Source organism: Protopterus annectens, chromosome 8.part0, assembly GCF_019279795.1.
Source record: "Protopterus annectens isolate FY-2018-M chromosome 8.part0, PAN1.0, whole genome shotgun sequence".
NCBI classification, from domain to species: domain Eukaryota; kingdom Metazoa; phylum Chordata; order Ceratodontiformes; family Protopteridae; genus Protopterus; species Protopterus annectens.
This window is the reverse complement of record NC_056741.1, coordinates 1,068,247,429-1,068,262,090: the sequence shown is the minus strand read 5'-3', so window position 1 is coordinate 1,068,262,090 and position 14,662 is coordinate 1,068,247,429. Positions and strand designations below refer to the sequence as shown.

General features: G+C 36.7%; 1 protein-coding gene across 1 annotated transcript in view; it reads left to right on the top strand.

The window, feature by feature from the left end:
* LOC122809222 (B-cell receptor CD22-like) overlaps nucleotides 1-14,662 on the top strand; it is a 346,467-nt gene that overhangs the window by 268,471 nt on the left and 63,334 nt on the right. The window contains exon 6 of the mRNA XM_044080536.1: nucleotides 10,617-10,713. Within this exon, the coding sequence (XP_043936471.1) occupies nucleotides 10,617-10,713 (97 nt within the window). The remainder of the gene's footprint in view (nucleotides 1-10,616; nucleotides 10,714-14,662) is intronic.

Sequence of the window (14,662 nt, the reverse complement as noted above, 5' to 3'; positions counted from 1 at the left end):
GTAACATGAGTAATTTATTCCTCAAGGGCAACAGGCATTTTATTTGTAGATGAAACAATGAAACATGAAGTTAATTGCTAGCAGCAACCTCTTCATTAGTTACAGATCTCTTTAATGTGGAATTATATAGATTACTTTTACTTCTGAAGATACTGTGCATATTTACTGATACTGGTGGATTGTAGAAGTTTGAGTAGACTTTTATAATGGAAATGTTCTGAGTTGAGCAGTTTTGTTATTATTGGTGCATGCAATTTGTTTCATTGTTTACTGAAAAAATATTCAAAGCAATAAATTTAAAATGTCATCTAACAACTGTACTGTATTATACAAGGAATATAATTTAAAACAATCAGGAAGGTGTATCAAAGAACACATGTATGTTTCATGTGCAAGGGGTCTATGATTTGAAAACAGCCCATAGTTAATCTTTATCTGCCACTGGCCAGATGTATTTTCTTTGAATGTGGGTTCCAATGCTGTTTCAATGAATGTGAATTTCAAGGGCGGAAAAGTTTTAATGCAAAGTCTATTTTCATTATGAAACTGCATTGCTTTGTTTAGCAGATGTCTATTAGTGTTTGTGCAGTAAAATGTAAAATACAACTTGTAAATGAAATCCAAATCATCGTAGAAGTAAAGCAGTATGCATATCACAGTATTTATGGTAAATGAGGTGAAATAGCCAAGTAATGGGACATTGGAATGGCTGCAGGGGGGAGGCCCTATTCAACCATGATTTTGTGAGGGGAAAGGCGGCAAACTCAAAGACAGCCCTGGCTGAACTATACTTCTCCATTGCCCAGATTTTCACAAAATGAATAGATTGTCCTTCTTATTTTTGGTTTGTTACTCATAAAACTTTTGGTTTTCTGGCAAATCATTTAGGAATGAAGTCACTAAATAATGACAGACATTGAGTTTCAGACTTCATACCCTTCAGAAAAATGCATGCTAAAGCAAGACCTGTTGTTCTGTCAACTGTCTAAGTTTATACAAGAGCAATTTTAGCACTGTCTGTATGTTCTCCCAATATATTTGGCCATCTCTAGATTTCATGCATTAAGAGGTTGAGAAGTATGTGCAAATAAATCACTTTATAGAATTAGGTATAACCAAATCTCTCAACCGATCCCGACTGGCTCAAAATGTTGCTCTCCCCTTAATAATCATTTTGCAAAATGCCAATTTTGGAAGAAAATGTGGAGGGTTTACAATTAATAAATAATTGTAATGATCAGAGTTATAGATTACTTTTATTTCAGAAACGCATGTAGATTATCTTATTTTGTCAGCTGATCAGCTTAGCAGTACTAATATTAAAAATGTGTCCCTTCTTTGACAGGTTCTCAGCTGTATTGTGTGGCTAGTTTATATTTTAGCATCACATTTTTGGTCCATTTTTCAAAAAAAGTGTGGTTTTCTGGCAACTTAGTGGCAAATCATTAAAGATTGAAGTTAGAAAATAATGACAGACAGTTGAGTTTCAGATTTCATACCCTTCAGGAAATTCATACTAATGCAAGACCTACTATTCTTAAAAAAGAAAAAACCTAGGCGTTTAAACAGACTACCAAGAGATGAACTGTGACACAAGTATTAGTGTTTTCATTCACTTAATTTAATTTGTGAACTTCTTCAGAAAACAAACATACAATCCTACCCAAGCTCCCTTAAATACTTAAAAACAGGAAATGACATCAGACAATAAAAAAATCAACTAGTACAAAACATATTTACTCTTTAACTATAATGAATATGTATACACTATGATAATCTAATGATTAAGATGAAAAATTAATAAATTAAAAATGAATTGTACATACATACACATATAAACTTGTTTGTAAATACAAACTCTAATCCTTCCCAAAAATTACCTATTTAATAAAAAAACATTTCAAATTTATGGATTCATTTAGTCCCAGTAATTTATCAGCAGCAGAAGTTGCCACAATATTTCTTTACATTCTAAAATGTTGTTCAAATCCCCTCCCAATACCTCTTCATTAACCTTCTCTAATACTGAGAATTCAAATACTATATAGGAAAAACAAAAAGAGCTTTGAAACGTAGAATATACGAGCATAATTTAGCTATTAAAAATAAAGATATGTTCAACTCAGTGGCAAAACATGCTGCAGTATGTTCAGATTTCAAAAAAATTGAATTTGGAGTAAATATGTTTGTAGTTTGGTTTGGTTTGGTTTGTTTTGTTTGAAGACCTACTATTCTATTATTTTCTAAGTTTATAAGAGCAATATTTAAAAATTGTCCTTCTTTTTGGGCCTTTGTCCCACTTTTATTTATGGCTTTGTCAAGATTTCTTGCTCCGAGGTTGAGAGGTATGACAAATGTATCAGGGCCATCACCATCAGTTAGAGACATTTCAAATTGTGACATACTTGTTAAACCCCACTCCCCCATGTAGTGACTCTGGATGTGTCCAAGCAAGGCAAGGAGCAGTGTAAGTGTGCAGAGTATCCCCCCATCCAAGGTAGACACAAGTACTACAGTGGCTTTTCATCTGTCCTTAATTTTGCAGAATGTTCTGGTTTTCTGTCATATTTTTATATTGTTGATTTATGCTTCTTATTATTCAGAAAATTCATGTTGTTGCAGTCCCTGTTGCTCTGTGTTTAAGTAACAATGCTTTAATGACCATCAGGTAAGCTTGTCTGAGATTGTAAGATGCAAGTAAGCTTTAATAAGCATAATGTTAAAGAATTACCAGCATTGAAAGCCTTTTTGCTGTTGCCATGCAGAGAATATTTACATAACTAGATAACATGTAAGCCTTAGGTATTGACATGCATATGACAGTATTTGTAATAAAGGACAGGATTACAGTATTTTCAGAAGCTCATTACATTTATTGAAGAGTTGCAGTCATCATTGCAGGCTTTACCCGTAAACTAAACAGAATGCCAATCTATCATGTGTGGTCCATAACCTGTGCAGTAATCCTTTAAGCAATTTGTCTTGAGCTTGTTTCTTGTTTTCTGTTCATTTTTTATTTTGATCATGTTTTCCCCATGAAACAAGTAAATAGTTGTTGTCAGGCAGCAGGTCTTTTTTGGATAGGAAACATTTTTACAAGTGGGGTATCACAGAGATTGCTACTTTCAGCATGTTACTTGGTACTTTTATAAAGCTGAATATAAATTATAATTAGAACTGCAGTGCAAGCAGAAGTGGTTTGAGTTGACTGCTGCTTGTTTTTTTATACTTGATTTTGACTGGCATTCCAGTAATGTATTTAAAAAGTAATTTATTTTTTCATGCCTCACAATCTTTTTCTTTCCATCTAGGTAAGCTATTAAGTAAGCTGTCATGTACCCAATGCATTGAAATATTGTTTTTCTTCTACACTTCATTTTGTCTTGATTGGGCTCTCATAATGACGGTTTGGCACCCAGGGCAGAGTATTTAATTAAAGTGACATTTTTTTGTGATTTTGAGCATAGCGCCACGCAGCTGGTCACAGCCTTTCCCATTGGCCCCACTCATTGAACTGTCTCCTGCAGCCCCCCTTTGATTTAAAGTCACCAGCTACCACTGCCATTAGCATAAATGCACAATGTAAGAAACTACATGCTATGCAGAGTATGCAAATGACCATATAATGACTTGTAAATGAGAAGCCCCAAGCAAATGAAAAATGCCACAAAATACAAGTTTATGGGACCAATACAATGGAGTGACTCAGAAACATATTAAAGGCAATACTGTGCACTTGTGCTGAGTTCAAACACTATGATTTTTGGAGAACAGAACAGGAATTATGTTAGGCATAACACCAACAGCAGTATGTATTAATATCCACAACTAGAGGCAAAGCAGGCAATGTTGTGTTTCATGACTACCTGCCCAGTGGAAAAGGTACACACAATGAGAAACATACCTTCCTGTGACAAAGCATCAGATTATTCACCATTTCAGAGTTAACAGGGTGTACTTCAGGACCTAGTCAAACTGTGCCACATTTTAGCACAATTGAGGGGTATGGGTGGTATTCTCATTATGTGGACACAAAGACATGTGCAGAATTTACCATCTTAGCTAGAAGAACCTTCCAGTGAGCAGTACAAGAGGCATTTTTACTTAAGCAGCTCCACAACATCATGCTGCACCATCTAGAGGAGCATATCCGGTTCCCATGGACACAAGGGAGAAAACCACTACCATGAAGGGTATTCTGTGAGACTGCATACTTCCATGATACTCTAGCCACCTTAGATTGCACCATTGCCACTATGGCCCCAACTGGTCCAGAGGAACAAAACCATACATCAAAAGACCTATCAGCTCCTGAACTAATAGGTGATCTGTAATGACACGAGCATTATTTTTAATGTGCCTGTGCACCAACAGTGCAGTTCACACAATTCATTCATGTAGTGCACATCCGATTTGTGCTAACAGTTTTTCTGAGGGGACTTTTCACAGCTTTTGCTGGTTGGTAGGCACACACACACACATCACTGACAACAAGGCCTATGCATATGGTAAACATGCATACTGGGTGCATGCTACATGCAGTGTATCTTAAGTATTGCAGGTAATGTCAGATATGTCCTTGTGGAATGGATGAGGACCCCATGTTCATAACCTACAAGTATTATTAAAAAGATTACAACTGATTGGCTGAAGAAGGAGGAAGTAAACGCATCTAGCCTGCCCATTTAAATGCTTTAACTTTCTATCTTCCCTCTATCCTTACCTTCCCCTTTCCCTTTTCCTCTCTGCATCATACCCAGTAGAATGCTTCTGTTGATTCCTTCCCTGTGATTCATTCAGGGGGCCCATTCAATGGGTCGTCCACCCTGTCTGTGAGAGCGAGAGAGATAGAGATTCAGGCAGTTGTTAGTCCCTACAGTCTGCTGTCAATGATTTTTTCTTGCCTCTCTGTCCATCTTGTCAGATAACCCCATTCATATCTCCTTGATGTGATCTTACACAACAATCTCATGTCCCACCTGCTTCACATTGTTTTAAATTAGAAGAGCTCTAGCACTTCTAGCATTTTGTCATATTCCCTCCCAAAAATCCAATGATCTTTTATGTAATATTCCTCTGAATTCTTTTCACTTACCTGATATTCTTTTATTTATATGGTTTTCAGAGTGGTACACAACACTCAAGAAATGGGATAGCTATGGTTCTGTAGGGTGAAGCATTCCTTGATTGCTTCTGGAAACAATACTTCTGAGGATACATCCCAATATTCTGTTCAGAGCAACCACTGCTTTCTCACTCCTGGCAGTCCTATCTAGTTTTGAGCAGCACCCTCTCATCTATGTCCTGCTCTTTTGCCATAATCTCCATGTCATCTAGCAAATATCTCACACCTGGGTTGCTGATGGCTATATATTTTATTTTTTTGCATTTGTCTCCTCTGAGCTTTAAAAGCCATCATCCTGCCCACTTCTTCCGCCTGTCCCAGTCCTCTGTTAGACTATTCTCCCATCCCTCACTGCTGCACCTATCTTTTTGTCATCAGCAACAATATTTCTCCTATTGTCAATTCCCTTAGATAAATCTGAGACAATTATTTTGAATATTATTAGGTACAGCACAGACCTCTGAGGTAATCCAATAGTTAACATCCTATTCCTAGCATCATTTCCCTCTCCACATCCCCGTGTGTTGTACTATTCAGCCATCTAACTTCCCAGTACCTTAGTCTTGGTCCGAACTCTAGTTCCCCTAATTTTCCCATCATTCATCTGTTTGAGAGAAGGTCTGATGCTATAGTCCATGCAGACAAGGCCTGCTGGTACTCCCCTATTAAATTCAATTGTAACCATGTTGTTGTCCTTCAGATTGTTATGCTGCAGAAATGCTACCAGTTTCCCCGTAAGGATTTTCTCTACACCTTGCCTGTCAATGTGATTAAGCTGACAGGCCTGTAGTTCCATGTTTTTTCTGCAACCCCCTCTTTTACAAGGGTACAACAACTGCAATCTTCCAATTGTCTGACATTTCTAAACTAACCCGTGAACTGTTACAGGACTTCCCAGGTGACTGCCAACAAATCTTTCACATTTTTAAGCAAAAGATGAGGCAGGCCATCTAGTCCTTGTGATTTAAACTTCCTAAGAACATCTGTCTCTCTATGCCTAGATGCCTTCCTAGCATGGTACCGTCTTCATGATTTTACTTGTGAAGACTGAAGCATTGTGTTCATTTGCTGTCTCTGCTCTTTCTCTTTATTGAGTAATCTCCGTACTATCTTTGCACAGCCTGGTCATTTCTGTGCCACCCTTTCTCCTGTCTTAGAAAGTGCTGCTCAGGTAACTTGATTTTTTTCTTAGATTTCCATGGTTTCTGTGATCCTCAATATTTCCTTTTCAAAGCTCTGATGCTGTACATATTCAAATGGTTAAAGATTGACTTAATGGCTAGAGACAAACAGGGTTATTTCATCTTGTTTCTCCTTCATGTGTCAGCTGCATTTGACCAAAGCTCACCACCTGATCTTAGTCAACTACTTGAGGATCCACTGAGGGGTTTCTTTCATCATCTTTAACTGTTTTGATTTGTTGATGACATACAGATATATGTCTCCTTCCCTCAAAAGGGTGTGGTCTATTTTAAATTAATTGAAAACTGTAAGTCATCCCACGTTTGATATACCAAAAATGTAACACATATAGGACTATTACCATAGCTTTTCTTGCTTTCTGTGGGCCATTATCTTCTCAAGTTCTCTGTCATACAATCATATATAGGGACCATAGGGCAGGGCTTGAATCAAACATGAATAATCTTGGGGAAATTCATGCTGTCATAATCTGAAGAATATCATATATATTAGACACCTTATATCACCTGAAGACAACACTCCAGCATTTTTTTTTTCAGCCTTGTTTTTTTTTTCTTATCTGGATTACTATGATAATGGCATAATTTTGCTTTGTAGCACTGAGCTTGACAGGTGTTGATACTGAATTCCACAGATAGCCTTCTTGTTGAACATTCACATTACTCCTGTTCTGTGGTGTCTACACTAGCTCCATGTTAGAAAACAAATCAAATTTAAAGGTCCTGTACTGGTATCTAATTCTGTGACAATGTCCTTACTGTATTAAAAAAATGTTTGTCCTTTCAGCCATCACACCATCTTCACTTGGGTGTCTTGGGACTGCTAGTATTTGTCATACTGAGACTTGAGCCATCAGTGTATCATCCATTTTTATCAGCTCTCTGGCTCATGGGATTTCCCATAACAGTAGCTCCAGAAGGACAGATATGAACTAAGCTTTAGCTGGTACATTTAGATGCAACTTTTTTTAACAACGCTTATTGTGACTACTTACTTTATGTTAGTCCTGTTGTTGCAGGGAAGTTTGTTTAATCTATTTATATCTGTTTTACTTTTCTCTTTTTGACTTCATTTGTAACCAGAGTCCCTGATGTTGTTTAATTTTATTTGATTCTATTTAATATACAGTTGAAAACCACTGGGTCCCCTTTTCAGTCATGACTTAGTTACAGACATGAAAAAAGAACAAGATATACAAAAAGTACAGATGAAGAGCAGTGAAAAGTAAAACTTGAAAAAAAAGATCACAATGAATATTTTGTGATCTGTTACAATATATGCTCAAAACAATACAGACTTGCAGGATTATACAGCCCAGTGAGCAAGAATGAAGACATAAAAGAGGTCAGTCTATAACAAATCCAGTCCATGTCTACATTATCTATTTAAATGTAATATTTTGCAATGTTCCTAATTTAATACACAGTAATGAAGCTTGGCTTGTGAGTTGATAGACTGACTGATCCAAGTCTGACTTACAGTGGTTGGATGTATAGTCACCTTCCTGTATAAAAATCACCCAGACGTAATATTTTCTGATCCTCCTCATACCACTGAGTTTACACCACTGGCAGCTGTAGTTACCCATTCATTCCTCTAGGACCACTGCCCTGTGACTCATTCATTCCCAGGGGACAAAGGTTGATCATATCAGTAACAATGTCATCATTTAAAAGGAGGATAACATTTTTCCTTTAAGATCTGGCTTCCTGCATTAATGTGTTCTTGCCCAAGAGGCAGTATGCAACGGGTTTTTGTAATGCATAGGTTCATAGGTTAATAGTTTCTTACTATGCTTTCACCAAGGAGACCATCAAGGTGCCAAACCACTTCAATCATTATTGATGGGAGATTAACGACATCTCACTTTGGTAAATCTACGTTACATATCCCAGGTGAAAATTTGCACTCTTCTATCCAGTCACCCAGACTAGTTTTACAGGTTACTAGGGAAGTATTCTACTTAAAATTAAGTGCATCCATGAGTGAGGGGAGCACTCTGCTTGAAATGTTAGGGTAGTCTCTTCCACATATTTGGAATATGTTGCATTAGATACTGACTGCACCACGTTGATGTGATAGTATAGATTTAGGTCTATAGAGCAGGTGTAGATAAAGGGATTCAAAGAGTTCTGGGTCATTCATGGCATGGAAGATTAAGTTAAGATAGCCACTCAAGACTCTATATGACACTGGGTAAAGGGACAGGACTTTTAACCTATCAGAGTAATTAAACGTACTGGGACACAAGGTCTTTCTGGTGAGGCAATATTTAGGTTTCTCATGTTGGTTTAGGTGCTCAGTGCTGTATATAATATGAATGTACAGTATTAAATATTCAAAGGTTGATCTAATAATGCAGCAATGAAGTTGGAGAATAACTACTTTGGACCTTCAGGAGATACCATTTAGAATCATTTGTGCAAGGTAGAAGGCAGAGCTACAGCTAAAGCAAAGTAAAGGGACAGCTGTCCTGGGTGCATGCTGCTAGGGTGCATGAAGTGCCAATGGTGCAGCAGTGCATTAGTGAAGAAGTGAAGGAGCAGGAGTGCAGTACTGGCATTGTTTTATGTTGCATGATGCAGCTTACTATGATCACATGACTTCAATGCTTCAACTTTGAGAAGGTTTTATTTTTGCTACTCATGTTTTTGCAGAGTAGTTTTCAGTTTAAGAAACAAACTACACAAGGGGCCAACAAATCTAGCCATGGTTCTGGCAGATGGATTTTCTAATTACTGCAGGGACATGGTGGTCAATGGTCACCTTGTTGTGAACAAAGGTAATTGAGTCCATGATTACCGTGATTTTTTTTTATATATATTTGGAGCTCAACTCCTCTTATTCACATACCAAATGATGGACCTGTGTTGCTCTATCTGTCTGTCACATTCTCTTTTTGCTTTCAACAGATAAATGTGAGATAAATCCACTGCTTCTTGCAGCAATACAGACTTTCTCATGATCATGAATGATTAGAAACCTAAAACTGTTAGCATTGTGCTATGACCTCTAGAAACAGACTGTTTCATATAGTAATTCTTATGGCAAGTTGTATGTTATGCTATAAAAAATTGTTTTGATACGATTCATATAGAATTATAACTATCATTTTACTTTCTAAAATGTATGTTTCAGTATTTTCTCAAAACTGAACTAATTCCCTTCTCTTACAATACTGATTACCTTGAGCTCATTCATGCAGTGAACAAATGACAGGTAACAAGGCAGGGCTTTCAAATATTTTAGCAGTTCAGCAGATCTGGATGCTGTGAAGTACATCAGCAATTGCTGGTAATATAAAGTGATAATTCTGCAAATTATAAATGTCAGCCATTGATATCTGTTGCATATCAGGCATAAGTATGACAAGAGAAGTGTGATTGTTGTGATGTTGATACCAAATGGTACTGCAGTGTCTTGGAGAACTCCTTACTCTACGGTACAAACATCCTGAAGTTATTATAGTTAAGGAGAAGGGATGTGTGGGCCATAGACCACCATCTTAGAGAGTGCAGGGATGTAATCCCCACCAAAATTGCTTAAACACATTTTTCAATGAGACTCTGGTTTTGTTACTAATGTCAGTAATCACCATTATGTGAAGGTGATGCATATTACCACTGATCACTGCTAAGTCTCATTTCTGTGATGGAACCATATCTACCAGTTTATTAAAACTCAGTCCATTGAAGCATGGATTTATCATCAACAAATAGAAGACAGTCATGTAGAAATCCTCATGTTTTGTGTTCAGGAAAAGGACCTATGCAGAGGCTCAGAACCTGGCACTTAATATAGAGGATTACAGCTATTGGCTGTTAACAAGCTGCTTCCTGCACTTTGGTGTTTGATTGATTGCTTAATCGTCCATTTGCCTGCTGTGTGACACTGAGCAAGTCATCTAATCAGGATTGCCTATTTGGTACTTTTGGAGCCCCACCCAACCTTAAATTATACAAGGAACACACAACAACTCCAGTTCTGAATAAAATGTAATGTTTTCAAGAATACTGTCAATTCTGTGGCAGCCAGTCGTTAAAGGAAATTAAATAATTGCATAAGACACTCTGTCTGCATTGAATTATCACTCCATAATCTAAACCTAACAAACATGCTGCTTTTCAAATCTCTGTACATTTGTATGATATCAGTATTGAAACAAATGCTAGATACAAATTACATTCCCTTAGATGTTATTGCTGTAAAAGTATTAGACAGACTTCATCTTCATAACCATGCTACAAGTTATTGACCTTATATGTTTCTTTCCAAAAATATATTTCAGAGACACCTACCTTATTAGCTGCAACTGAAGCATTAATAGCAATTGGAATATCAGTGGTGATAATTGGCTGTATTTTCCTTCTGTGCATCATTAGAAGGTGAGTAAGTATTTATTTTTACTTAAATTTATGGTTAAAATGGTGAAACAAGGAAGAATAAATAGTTTACTGTATTTCACTTATAATTTTCAGTCAGATTTGTCTAAAACCTATTTATATAGGTTCATAGGTGGTTCATATGTTCATAGGTGTGTACTAGGCTAATGGCCTGGAGCCTTTACAAGCCTAGCCCATAGAAGTGCCCTGTTAAGGAATTTAACAAACATTGTACAGTGTGGTAAAACACTGCAGTGCAGAAGGGATAAGAAAGCAAACTAAAAGATAGAATAAACATGAGTTTATATGTGCTGTAATTATTATATCAACATCTTGCAAATGCTAAAGTCATGTTTACTTGCTTCCTAAACTCATTGATGGGAAAAATATATTTGTTCTCACTACAATGACAAATAAAGGGTACAGGCATCTTAAGATGTATGAGATGTATTTCAGTCAGTCTACCAGGCCATGCCTCCTGGTTAATTTTTAATATTTATCTAACTATAAGGTGACTGATCAACTGAGCTGCAATTTGATCTTATATATGCCTGTAAGACAAAAAAGAGCTTTACATCATTTATGTGACATCAACTCTGTATTACTGCATGATTAGACCAGAGTGATGTCATATTTGGTAGTAAATCATGTGAATATGCTTGAAATATACTCCATGTACATTACTAACAGCATAGGCTAGTCAGCCCATTGCATCATTCTTTTACAACTAAAATGATTTTTCCCATCATAAATATCAAATGATTACATTAATATAGCAGTGAAAAAAATACATCTGCCCTCTTAACTAGAAAAAAATGTGTAATGTTCTTTTTGACTACAAAATGTTCATTACATAAAAGATTTCATCAGTCATAGTTCAATACTTTTATGTGTTTGCTTGTTTTTTTTCTGTAAAAGGGCTATCCAGCCTGACTTGGTCTATCTACGGCAAAGTTGTGGTAGGGAGAACATCTCCAGTGCAACTAATGAAACTTCCAAATTAACAAAGCAATATGGGAAGCATTTCAGAACTTAGTATGAAAATATAACTGGAAATGGTTTAACCTAATTAACTAAACAATCTTTAGCATGTACAGCTTAAATTAACTGCCTGGGTGAATAAGGCACACTGACTATTAAGATAAACTGTTAGCATAACAATCAGTTGTACAGTTAGAGAATTAAATAAGACAAGAACTAATTAAACCATGATTACTATATACAATGTAATGCAATGTAACAGTATTCACTCTAGTCATGAGCTAAGGTATGTTAGTGAACAGCACTTGTTACTGCACTACCCCTGCTGGAGTACATGAGGCATGATAAAGATAAGTGTGGAGTATATTTTTAACCATTCCAGTACTGACTCAGGCCATAATGGCAATAATAAATTGCATCTGTATCTGTTTGTTTGAGTGCAGTAGTCTGGTGTGTGAGAAACTTAGATTTAGGGAAAGAATTTCTAACGAGCTGTAAAGATACAAGCCATGGACTATGTTCTTTAACCCTACAGTATAAGGTATTATATTGATCACAGAAACCAGGCTCTAATATATTCCCTAGCCTTAGTTTACTGTATGCCATTCAAAGGTGGATAGTAATTGTACATGTTTTCTGTCAAAAATGGATTGTAATAACTATATATATATATATATATATATATATATATACACACACACACACACACACACACACACACACACACACACACAGATTGTAATAACTATATATATATATATATATATATATATATATATACATACATATATTTATTGATAATATGGGTCTACTTCTAAATACCGTAATTTCAAAATTCTGAAGACCAAAATACCGACATGACAGTCTTGAAACTTAGAATGCTAAATCATAAGTTTTCCCAGGGCAAGTAAACACATGCCCAAAACAACATTAAAACACACTTCACTATCTAAATCCCAACAATGTGAGGGACAACACCCCCACACCCCATCACCCCCAACTATATATACCATCTACGGGATTGCACTACATTGGAGAAAGGACATGATTCCCCACGTTGAGCAAGTGTTTACTTGCCCTGGCAAAACTTATGAGGTTCAGCATTTTAAGTTGTGTGATTATCATCTTGACATTTTGGTCTTCGGGATTCTGAGATTATGGCATTTAAAAGTAGACACATATATGTGTATATATATATATATATATATATATATATATATATATATATATATATATATAATGAGAGAGAGAGAGAGAGCACACGAGCGAGCTATAGATATAGTATGGATGAAGCTGTCTTATAGATGATTTTCTATTAAATTTATTAACAACAGAGTAAGTTTAGGTGTACTGGTATTCATGACCCCCACATTGCTGAGACACAACATAGACTTCTGAGTTTCTATTGAAATTCTGAGAACCACTGCTGTGATCTTCACTACACTGAGTCTGAAACTGCAGATCCAGAGTGTATATACAATGTTTGATGTCATTTTACCACAGGATAATCCCCCTACTCCAAGGCACAGGGCCCCCAGAATAAATACATACAAGTACCACGGCAAAGAAGGTGCAGCCCTCTAATTTTATGTGGTGTGGGAGATAAACTTTTCCTTGTAAACATAATTTCACATCATTATAATCTGAATTTTGAGACTCCCTGGATTTCTTTTGCTATTACATTATATTTTTTTAAGTTGCAACACTAACATTTAAGGGTCTCAATCTGTCCTCAGGCTGCTGATCTTTCCCAAACTGGTATGTTTTACAAATTTTGTCTGCATGAGTAATCTATCATCTGCAAACAATGATGTTCCCATGACAATGACTGGGTGCCCTCTGATCTTTCTCTATCTGTTATCATGAAATCAACTTTTTTGCCATTTATTTCTACATAGGGTAAGGGTGCCATGTCAGTGGTCATCACCTCTCCTGATTCAGTGCCACTCTCTTACCTTCTTCAACAATTATGCCTGACTGAGATAGAATATGCTATCTACCCATCTTTAGCTGAACATCCTCATTTCCTCCTGTCTTAGCTTCCCATCTCTCTCAGTTCATCTTCACCAAATTGTCTTCGGCTTTCCTGCACATGTGCCTGAACTATCATAATCTTCTTTGCAATTTGACCTACCTTGGCTTCTGCTCTAGTGTCTTCATTCCTTTGTCTGCACCATCTTACCATCTGTCTCAGGTACTTCATCTGCATCACCTCTAGCTTTCCAAACTACTCTGCTTTCACTGCCCAGGTTTGTGTAACATGCAGAATTACTCATTACACCACTGTTTTATATGCTTAATTTTCAGATTCTTATGCACTCTTCTGTTGCACACAACCCCTGAATCTCTCCATGCCATTTGGCTGCAGCTCCTCTGATTCTAGCATTGATCTCCTCCAGACTTCCCTTCTACTCAACCACCCCTCCCTTATACTTGAATATGGTAACCTTTTTCACAGTTTTCCCTTTTATTTATTTTCAGCTTCTTCTGATTGCCCACATTTGCTACCATGGCACTTGTCTTTTCTGCATTCACCTTCATCCTACGTTCCTCCAGCTTTGCAATACATTCCCTTGTCATTTGCAAAAATTTTTGAATGTTTGTAATTCCACATTTTTTGCATACAGCAGCTTTGTTGTTCTGTCACCTCTAACCTATTTGTTAATGTAGACCATCACTGGTATGGACAGCAATGGACTCAAAGCTGAACCTTGATGCACACCCACTCCCACTGGCAGCCCCTCTGTGAGTCTGAACACTATTTGTGCTCATCTCCATGGGTCTTTCTACATAACCTGTGCTAAATCTAGCAATGCTTGCAGGACTTTGAACCATTGTAGGCCTGCCCAAAGTTCCTCCAATAGTAAACTAATTCAAAAGGTTTCACAATAAAAACCCAAACACAGAACTGTCAATGTAGCAGAAATGGCAACATTCTGGGAAATATACAAGTTCTGCAAAAGTTGGAGTA